Source organism: Scardinius erythrophthalmus, assembly GCF_964197995.2.
Source record: "Scardinius erythrophthalmus genome assembly, chromosome: 12".
In the NCBI taxonomy this organism is placed as follows: Eukaryota; Metazoa; Chordata; class Actinopteri; order Cypriniformes; family Leuciscidae; genus Scardinius; species Scardinius erythrophthalmus.
Window position 1 is genome coordinate 11,619,505 of NC_138232.1, and position 10,570 is coordinate 11,630,074.

Sequence of the window (10,570 nt, forward strand, 5' to 3'; positions counted from 1 at the left end):
TGGCGCTTTTCCATTACCAGTACCAGCTCGACTCAACTCGCCTCAGCTCGCTTTTCGCTCCGTTTTCCATTGCAGATAGTACCTCCACAATAGTACCTGGTTGTCACAGCGACGCCGCAGGAAACTGCCGTGACGCAATCTTCTACGCGTCACTATGCTGATTCTCTGACCAATCAGCAGTCTGTCGTGTTTTCATGTCACATTTTAGTATCACCTCAGCTCGCCTCAGCTCGCTCAGAACCTCGCCGGAGGTGATACGAAAAAAAGTACCAGGAAGCAGGTACAGGTACAACTTATACACAGTGGAAAACCAAACAAAGGCGAGTCGAGTCGAGGCTAGCTGGTACTGTGTAGTGGAAAAGCGCCATAAAATACTCAAGATTAAGGGAACCAAAAGTAATATTTTATGAATCGCCCATTGAGAAAACTGTTTTGATTAACCACTATTCTGAAGACTAGTGGCATGGCTCCCCATCAATGTCCATTGTAAATACAAATTTCTAGTAATATTGTCATTTTCCATGTTTCTACTGTTTTTCAGCTTCCTAGTCAAGCAGAAGAAAATAGCTGAGGACGACAGTGCACTTTCTCTTTCCTTTCCTTGTTCCTTGCATCTCTTTGTTTTGGTCTTTAACACCAACCCCCAACCTTTATCTCTCTCATACACTCTCTTTCCTTTCCCTTTGTTTGTTCAGTTTCCCCTTTCTCACTTCCCACCCGACAACAGCTGCTGTGCTCTGATTGGCTGAGTTTCAGGAGGGGGTGGAACCATGTGACCTGTTGTGATATTTTCTTGCCTGCTTAGAACAGATCTCTCAGTTACAGAACAGACGGGGACAGACGCACTCTCACATTCTGTCCTCAGTGTCAAACAACACTGCTACGCGCTTAAAAAAAGCATTATTGTAACGTATTTCCTCCTGGATTACCATTTCCATATTCAGTTAAAAGGAAAAAACAGGAATATTTTTCTTTTTCTCTGTCTTCTTTTGGTTTTCTAAGCCTTTTGTGCCTGAACTGCCACCAGGGAAACAGGAACAACAGAGAAGGAGAAGAAAGAAAGAAAGCAAAACCGATAGACAGCATAGATCAGCCTGAGAGAGACGGATGTGTACGGAAGATGAGTCCGGCTTTAGAAGCGCTGATGGAGGGGTGTAGATACCCAGGGAAAGGAGAAATGAAGGGAGGAGTGATGTTGGAACCGTTTGTCCATCAAGTCGGCGGTCACTCTTGTGTACTGCGGTTTGGGGAACAGACTATCTGTAAACCACTAATACCTAGAGAACACCAGTTTTACAAGAGTCTGCCACCAGAGATCCGCAAATTCACGCCACAGTACAAAGGTAAGTGGACACTTGACAGAATATGATCATTACAGCCAATCAGGCACATCTTGTTTATGTCCTATTGTGTGCCATAGTCTTCCTTTCTCTATCTTCCTTTCTATTTTGCTCTTTCTGTGCATACATTTTAATAACAAGTGCTGTAAATCATCATTTTGAAGAATTTAAATGAATAAGTTACACTGACTTAATTCCAACAGTTCTGCGTGACTCCTATAACAAGGCCACACAGACTCTCATATGCGCTTACTGATTGGATGGCCCTTGAGTTTTTATTTTAAATGACATTTAAATTGCCATAGATGGACAGACAGATTGATACATTTAAACATTTAATGGATTGAAAATGGTAGATTGAGTTATGCCACAAGAACACGCTCAACACACTTTTTGACACTCAGATTTATGCTCATGGCATCAGATGGTATATCATGTTCAGTTCTTTTAATCTGGTATATTTAAACATACGCACACAGACACTCTGGCATCTCTCGCAGTGTATTTGGCGGTGTCTTTGACTGGTCAGCGATGCAGGACTAAAAAAAACCTTTGCGGCAGAGAGGATATGACATATAGGAAAGTATGTGCACTCATTCTCACGTGCTTGAGCATACTTACATTCTCTTAGACACAAATATAAGGCTCAAATATGATTTCAAAAAATGTCTTGCTCACCATAAAGCCTAACACATCAAGGAGAGACTAAACACTCATGTACTCTGACTCAGCAAGTATAGACCAAAGTGTGAATGAGCGTTGGTGCAGAGACGTGACATCACTGTTAGTGATGTCATCGTTCTACCATGACTGCAGAGGTTGAGAGGCTGCAGGGTCCTAGTGCCTGGCACGCTCCATTACATATAGTTGCACACAAACACCACAGACAAGTTTCAGCGGTTAAAGCTTATGTTTTGTGATCAAAATTATTGGCTTTAATGCTTATGCCATTCAATGTTGAAAAGATTTTGCTGTTCTCTTTCTTTCTCTGTGTGTACCCCCTACCCCACTCAGTTACCCATAATCCTCTTGTGATGCTTTGTTCCATCTATGGTTATCGTGATATACCAGCTTATATCATGTCTTAGGCCACATGCTACTTATGTATATGTATATTTTTGCTTTGTATTTTATGTATTGATCTGTATTTCAAATGTATCAAAACAGTTTTCCAATTTGTTGCTGTTTGTAAATTTCAATGATACATTTTATGTAAAACTTCTTATCTGTATTTGATATCTGATGTGGTAATCTTGCAGATGGTTTGTCCAATGAGTCGTAATAAAAGAGCTCATTGAATTGTACCCTCTCGCCTCCTGTGTTTTTTGTGTGTCTTTTTTTGCTTAGCACTAGAAGGCATGCAAAACACTCTCGCAGTCTTACATTTACATGACAGTATTGAATATTCACTATGTACACAATTACATTATCTTCTTAAACCCTTACTTTTATTTTGTTTTATGCATATTAAAGTACAGTTTAAGCCGGATTGGGTAAGAGCTACATTTTTTTAATCATCATATGATTCATCATATTTGAATCATATGTTGTTTGTGTCAACACAACGTCCAGTGTACTCATCTCTCTTTTTCTTTTTCTTTCCCTCGTGCTCTCTTCAGGTGTGGTGTCTGTGAGTTTTGAGGAAGATGAGGAGGGGAATCTGTGTTTGATTGCATATCCGCTTCTCAGTGATCCAGCTGTTTTGGAAAACAAGGAGCCCTCTCCTGAGTGCGAGCCCAAGAATAAGCTTGTTAAGTGGGGGAAGAAAAAACCATCAGGCCTGCTCCCGGAAAACGATAGAGCCAGACAGAGTCGCAAAGAGGAGAAGGGCAAAAGGTGAGGGAGGGCACATGACTCAAAAATCTGGGATCAGTATGATTTTTAAAAAATCAACTGTACATTGTTACAAAAATGTATATTTAGAATAATAACTTTCTATTCTTCAGAGAATCCTGAAAAAATATCACTGATTCAAAGAATAATATTAAGCAGTACAAATGTTTTGAACATTGAAATGTTTCTTGGATATCTAGAGTAATGGCTGCTGAAAATTCAGCTTTGCCATCACAGGAATAAATGACATTTTAACATATATTTAAATAATATTTCACAATGTTACTGTTTTAAAATGATTTTTGATTAAATAAATACAGTCTTGGTGAGCATAAGAGACTTCTTTCAAAACAGCTTTTAAACAATTAGGTCCCACTTTATATTAAGTGGCTTTAAGTACTATGTACTTACATGTACTTACATTGATATTAATAATTTGATACAATGTACTTATTGTGTAACTACATGTTTTTACATTGCACTTACATTTTAAAAATTCCTGAATGTAATTACAGCTGTAATTAATTTATGTAATTACATTTGTAATTACACAGTTGACCCTTCCCTTACACCTTAAACCTACCCAATCCACCACACCTGTCCCTAATCTTACCCGTATCACACCTCAATAGCAGCAAAAGTGTTTTACAATACAACATGAACACAATAAGTACATTGTACTTATTTTTTGACGTAAGTACATAGTACTTAACGCCACTTCATATAAAGTGGGACCAACAATTGTGTTTGTTATATGTACAGTACATCCTTATCATGTAATTCAATGTTTAAGCACGCACCAAAACGCACATAATGATTATAATTTGTTAACCCTTTCTCCTCTGATCTCTGCAGTAATCGGGATGACAAGGCAGAGGTATTGTACTTCAGCCTAGAAAAAGGAAATGTGGTTCCTCAGATCAAACACAACCCTTGGAGTCTGCAATGTCATCAGCAACACTTACAGAGGATGAAGGAGAACTCCAAACACAGAAACCAGCACAGTATCCTTTTTAACAAGTGAACACACAAATTACCACTGAATAATGATTAGAAAAGAATACCAGCACAAAATCTTATTATACGACATGCAAACACGCACTATCAGATATTCAACCGTGTAGTAGTATTTCCTCCTTGACTCCTGACCCCTCTTAGAATTTATTCTGCTGGAGAATCTAACATGGCGGTACCGGGTTCCGTGCGTTCTCGATCTGAAAATGGGAACGCGTCAGCATGGGGACGATGCCTCTGAAGAAAAGAAAGCAAATCAGATTCGTAAATGCCAACAAAGCACTTCCTCTTCTATTGGAGTACGCCTCTGTGGCATGCAGGTAATTACACATCTTCTAAATAGTCTACATACATGTGCACACCAAAAATGTTTTGAGGTATACACAAAATATGTATAGTCATTTTTTAAACTGTTAAGTCACGGTTGTTCAGGCAACTGATTTTGTATATAGCCATGCTGGTTTAATGGTTGTAGTAGGACAATTGAATATACAGTATCTTGACAGATTTTGAATTGTTAATTTAATTGTAAATAATAATTTCCCCAATTTTTACACTTTTTTTTGCTGTAATGACCGGCTTATTATACATTATATCCAGGGGTGCAGATAACTTTTTTGGTCTGGTTCTCAAGGGAGCACCTTGAGATGCTGCTTGGTACTCGTACTTTACGCGGCATACTTATCCTACAAGCTGTCGTCGTCACTTTCCTCCTGACTGCTCTCCTCACTATAACACTATTTGTTCACTGTAGAAATTAAATATAGGTTAATCTTTGTTGCAGCTGTATTTTTTGTTTTATTAACATTAATGACACAGACAATAGCAGGAATATTAGGCTGTTGTCACTTTAAGACCAAATGCACAGACCAAATATACTGACACATGCGGTTTCTCATAAGTGCTTCCCTCCACGTTTTCTGCTGTGCATCGCTTTTTTGTAACCTTTGCACCCCTGATTATATCTTATTAATACAATGTGTTCTTTTTTTTATATTTTAGTGATTAGTAGTAAAACCCTAATCTGTGTTTCTCCTAATAGGTGTATCACAACGCTACAGGGCAGCTGATATTCATGAATAAGTATCACGGGCGTAAGCTGAGTCTGGCCGGGTTCAAAGAGGCTCTGTGCCAGTTCTTCAGTGACGGCCGAGTTTTGCGCAGGGAACTCCTGACCCCAGTGTTGCAAAGACTAAGAGAAATGAGAGCGGTGCTGGAGGCCTGCGAGAGCTATCGTTTCTTCTCCTCCTCTCTTCTCGTCATCTACGACGGGGCACCACCACCTGCCCCATCCAGATCACGGCCCTCCCGTGGAGGAGAGGAGGAAGATGAGGAGGACGACGATGAAGATGAGGACGACGATGAAGAGGGAGCCTACGGAGGGCGTCACGATCACTCCAGCGGCATTTCTCCGACGGTGGATGTTCGAATGATCGATTTCGCCCACACAACGTGCCGTGATTACGGAGAGGATGGCATCGTTCACGAGGGTGGAGACAGCGGCTACATCTTCGGCCTGCAGAATCTCATCAGCATTCTGTCACAGCTTGAGGAGCACAGCAATGACTAAGCGCTTGTGCGACATCTTACCGTGCATCTGCCATGCCAAGCTTACCGTGGGCACCCTGAACATGCCATCAGGGGTTAAAGTTCACGCTTAGCGGAGCAGTTACGTAGGCAAGGGTCAAAGGAAAAGCCTGAATTCCTAGAATCCTTCAGGAGCTGAACGGACTGAACTGTTTTGTAATTTCTCGCCGAGGCGATGGAATGCGGTCCCTCTTCACGCTTGTAGTTTCTGCTTGCCCTGAATCGCAGATGGGCGGCAGTAGATGAGTTTCTGTGACATCTCATCTGCTCCTGTATCTTTATCTGTTCCTTCATCTATGAAAGATAAGAGAAAAAAAGCTGATGCTTGCATTAAAAGAGCGGTTTATACAAAGACATTTGCAAAAACTGATGTTCTACACACCTTTGAAGAGAGGTGGGTTTGTAGCAACTGTAGCACAATCATAAATTGTCATGAGAAGCCACTTAGCAACATACACGAAGGTGCTTTAGAAACACTAACCTGCAGGACTCAAGGGAAGAGACTTACTCTGTACTTGTAGGGAATGATGGGTTTGTGGGAAAGGGAATTTGCATAGTCCTTTCCACATTCCGGATCATAAAAGACTTTTTCTCTTGGACATTTTAATATATCTCAGTGTCTTGGATCCTCTTCATTCCATATCCATGTGTTGAAGATTAGCATCCTCACTCCAGAGACTTTAAAGAGAACCCTATTTATTTATAAAAAATATTTCTATCAAACGTGAATGGAAATGTGACATTCCATCCTTTAGTTCTACCGTATGTTGTAAGTTATATAGGTAGATAAATGATTTTTATGTCATGGTTTTCTCTGTTTTGACATCATGAAACAAAATAAAGAGAAATCTGTTTTGTTGTGGTACATTTTGAAGCCTATTATTTCTCTGTGTGTTTGTTTTGTAAAAAATAAGATTACGACATGTCCCTTTAAAACAACTACAAAGTACCAAAAGCCAACTAATATTAGCTCTCTGGTTAGCGCAAATGTTTGTTTGCTTGAAACAAATGGCAAAGCAGCAAGTCCTCCAAAGGCAGAATAAATTTGGTCAAAGACTTGTGTAAATGGCAATGTATTTGTACAGCAGGCTCAGGCTCTGGTCAGTGAACATTAAAATATAGGCCGTTGGTCTTGATATGAAATATAATGAAGTGAAAGGCTTTATAAACCATAAATAAGCAACATCACTTTCATTTGACAGAAAGCACTGGATTCAGACACCAGATGTACAACTCACTGCTGCTTTATAGGCATAATACCGGTTTGCTAAACCTTATACTAAAAGCTTTCTGCAAGCACTCTCTAAGCCTGTTATTTGTGCGTGCGTGCGCAGGAGTGAGGGGGGATTTGAGCTGGGGGACATGAGGAAACGCATATTAGAACTGCAAACTGTGCGTTTCCTCATGTCACCTCTCTTGAGTAAGGATTTTGTGAATGTTTGTGGAATAGATATTGTGTTTTGGTGTATTCACCATATACAGTATGTTTGTCCTCTTGTGGCCTTGGCGCAGTCTGTGACTGTCTCAGCTGTTCTAGCCCTCACATTCCTGAGTAAAGCTCTGGATTACATTCTAAGTGCCGGAAAACTCCTCGTAATGGGAAACACCGTCGCCATATTTCTAATCAGGTCAGCATGTGAATGCCCTTCTGGAAGAAAAGCCATTAGTTTGAAAACCGAAACTATTGCCAGGTAACAAACACTAAGTGGAAAATATACATGGAATGCTGTACAAGAGTCATCCAAAAGAGCATGAATGGAAAATGCCAAAAAGCTGCTACGTCATGATTGCAAAAATTTTCCCTCGAAACAGGAAATGTGTGATTACTCAGATTACTTTGAATGCCTTAAATAGTACAATTCGCTTACAATTTCTCCACGTTTGTGTATATAAATTTTTCTCCACAGAAATGTAATTGAAACCTCTAGATGTCTTTAAACTCCTGAGTTATGGCAATTATGCACTTTCAGTATAATTTAGTCTAGTTGCAATTGCTGACATTTGAGTGTAATGTTATGTTGGCTGTGACTAAAGTGGTTAGAGTTATTTTGAACATTTGTGTGCTGTCTGCATGAATATACATTTTTTACAGCTCCCATGACAATCCTTCTTCTCATCTGTTGCTGTGAGCATGGGTTTTTGTAATAATGATGGAATACTATGGCAACCATCGCTGTATTTTTAGCTAGATGCATAATGTGAGTGAAAAAAAAAAAAGATATGTGGCCCAAAAACCCAGAAATGTTTTGGGGGCAGAAATAGACTAGAAGATATAGGCCATATCTTCCCTGTTATGTAATACTAATGTGCATGGAGTGCTATATACGTGTACGCACGTGTGTGTGTGTGTGTGTGTGTGTGTGTGTGTGTGTGTGTGTGTGTGTGTGTGTAGATGTGTACAATATTTATATCACCAAAAATGAAAAGAAAAGTCACATCCCACAGGTTTAGAATTAGTAAATAATGGCATTAATTATGGGTGTACTATTCCTTTAACTGACATAATGAAGCTCATTAGGCTGGATTACAAGATGTACGTGGAGTCACACGTGCAGTCGTTTCTTCTCATTCTTTTGGGACCTTGTTATGTGCTACCGCAGTGCTTACGCAATATGTTAATTATTTGATTATCTACTTAACTGCCTTGTCCACCCTTATCAGCAAGGCCACAGGAATAGTGAAGCACTTAAACTGTAAGCTAAACTTCTGTACTACACACTTCCATTGTCTGTGTCCCAGATAATGTTGTATTTTTAACTTGTTCCTTAAATGTACTTTGGTACTAAGACTTTAAGAATGAATGTAAGCACTTTATTCACAGTATATTCACAGGACACTGATGTAATGATTAAACAGAACACAGGACAGCAGTCAGGTGTTTATTGTCTACACCCGTTCCACTAATTTGAATAAAATAATAAAGACGCATAAAGACAGAATGAATAATAGCATTAGAGTGACAAATAAAATGGGAGGGAGACAAAGAGGTATTGGCTTTGGGGTAATAATAAGGAAGGGAAAATACATCAGGAGAGAGTTATTTAATCTGACTGTGATGAAGAACATTCAGTTCTGGGCAAAGTTCATTATACTGCTGACAAACATTATGGACAAAGTATACAACATCACCAACAGAGCAGAGAACACACACACACACACATACATACATATTAGTATGTTTTGTCATTGTTGTTGGGCTGTCCTGATGTTTCAGATGACCATAGCAAATATTCTACTTTTTCTATTCTATATTATCTTAATTAATTTATCTTAATTTCTCTTTTTTTTTCTGATGAACTCAATTAGTCTGTTTGAGATTAAGGGGTATTTAGGACTCTGTATGATAGCTTTCATAATGTGCAGAACTACTTCTCTACCCTTTTGCCATAAATGAAGTTCTACACTATTCAAATGAAATGGTGACTTATAGTTTTGATCTATGACTAACACAATTTACAATCTCAAAATAACATCTAAATGTTCCACTAATGAATCATCACACACAGCAAGTCCCACATAGAGCTGACGGCTGTGTGTGTGTCATGTATGGCGGCCCATAATCTGGTATAATCCAAATCTGTTTACTACCGATGTTCCCAGTAGAACTGGTAGTAAAGGACAAGGGTCTCCTTCTGAAGTGTTATATCATGTTTTTTTTTTTCCTCATGTGTTTGTTTTAGCTTTAAAACTGAATTGTGGAGGCTCCAAAAGAAACTGACACATGGCATTGAGTAGCCTACTTTTGTGTTTTCCAGAATCAATCTTCTTGGTTTGCGTTTATACATGAGTATAGGTTGTAATGGTCTGGGTGTATGTTACTTTAAGACCCATGTTTGGGGTTTCCCTGAGCCTTGCATTTGTGGGAGAAAGACGGAGGTGAATATATGCTATGGCATTCTGTTCTGCTTTGTGCGTTAACGGTTATGTTACAATGTTAACCCTATAGGTTACAATGTGTGTAGGTGGTTACATGATCCTATGATCCACACTGATGTCATCACTGGTCATCAAAACCCCCATGACATCACAGCCTTCCCACTTAAGGGGACGACATGGAGTCTGATGAAATCCTTCTGAGAATAGCATGGTTGTGTTGGCATGTGGTGTGTGGTGGTTACACCCGTTCCCTCTCTGTGTAATACACACAAGATGGAAAAGTAAAGGGTGTGACCACACGCCACACATTCCTTAAGGAGGAAGGGAGACTTATACATGTAAATTTGTGTAAATCATATGTAAAATCAAGTCCATTCATCTGGAAAGTGTCCCATTTCAGTGAAGTGACTTATATTGACACAAAATATTAAATATCAACTGGCTTATGATTGGAATAATGTGATAAGAATAAACTGTAACTATTGTCCTGTCTGTTTTTAAATCAATGTCTTACATAATTTTGGGACAGTTTATTGTGTCTCACACAGGCCCTTACTGTAATGTGTTATGGTATGGATAAGAGAGTCAATTACAGGATGAGATAACCGTTTATTATAAGCATTTTTGTTGACGCAGCGGTCTCATTATTGTCGCATAGACTGAGAGTGACCTGATATTAACTCTGGTCTCAGTACTCAGACTGTCTCTAGTTTGTTTCTTTTAACATTTTTATTATTATCTGTGGTCTCTTCTATTGAAAATGACATTCATATTCACAAATGCATGTAACAGGAAAATGCCTGCCTGCTATGGATAAGTTAAGACTGAGACTATAGCCTACTGTTGACAACATCAGTGACCTTTGACATTTTAAGACAGTAGGTCTGACCAAATAAAGTCTGATATTGTCTGGTAGGTTA

The 10,570-nt window shown here is 39.1% G+C and overlaps 1 protein-coding gene across 1 annotated transcript; it reads left to right on the plus strand.

The window, feature by feature from the left end:
- Nucleotides 1-799: 799 nt before the first annotated feature.
- Nucleotides 800-6,639, plus strand: ip6k2b (inositol hexakisphosphate kinase 2b). Its single transcript, XM_081379907.1, has 5 exons — nt 800-1,343; nt 2,960-3,176; nt 4,029-4,177; nt 4,332-4,507; nt 5,230-6,639. Exons 1-5 carry the CDS (start codon nt 1,121-1,123, stop codon nt 5,755-5,757), a joined length of 1,293 nt encoding a protein of 430 aa, XP_081236033.1. The 5' UTR covers nt 800-1,120; the 3' UTR covers nt 5,758-6,639.
- The last annotated feature ends 3,931 nt before the right edge of the window (nt 6,640-10,570 follow it).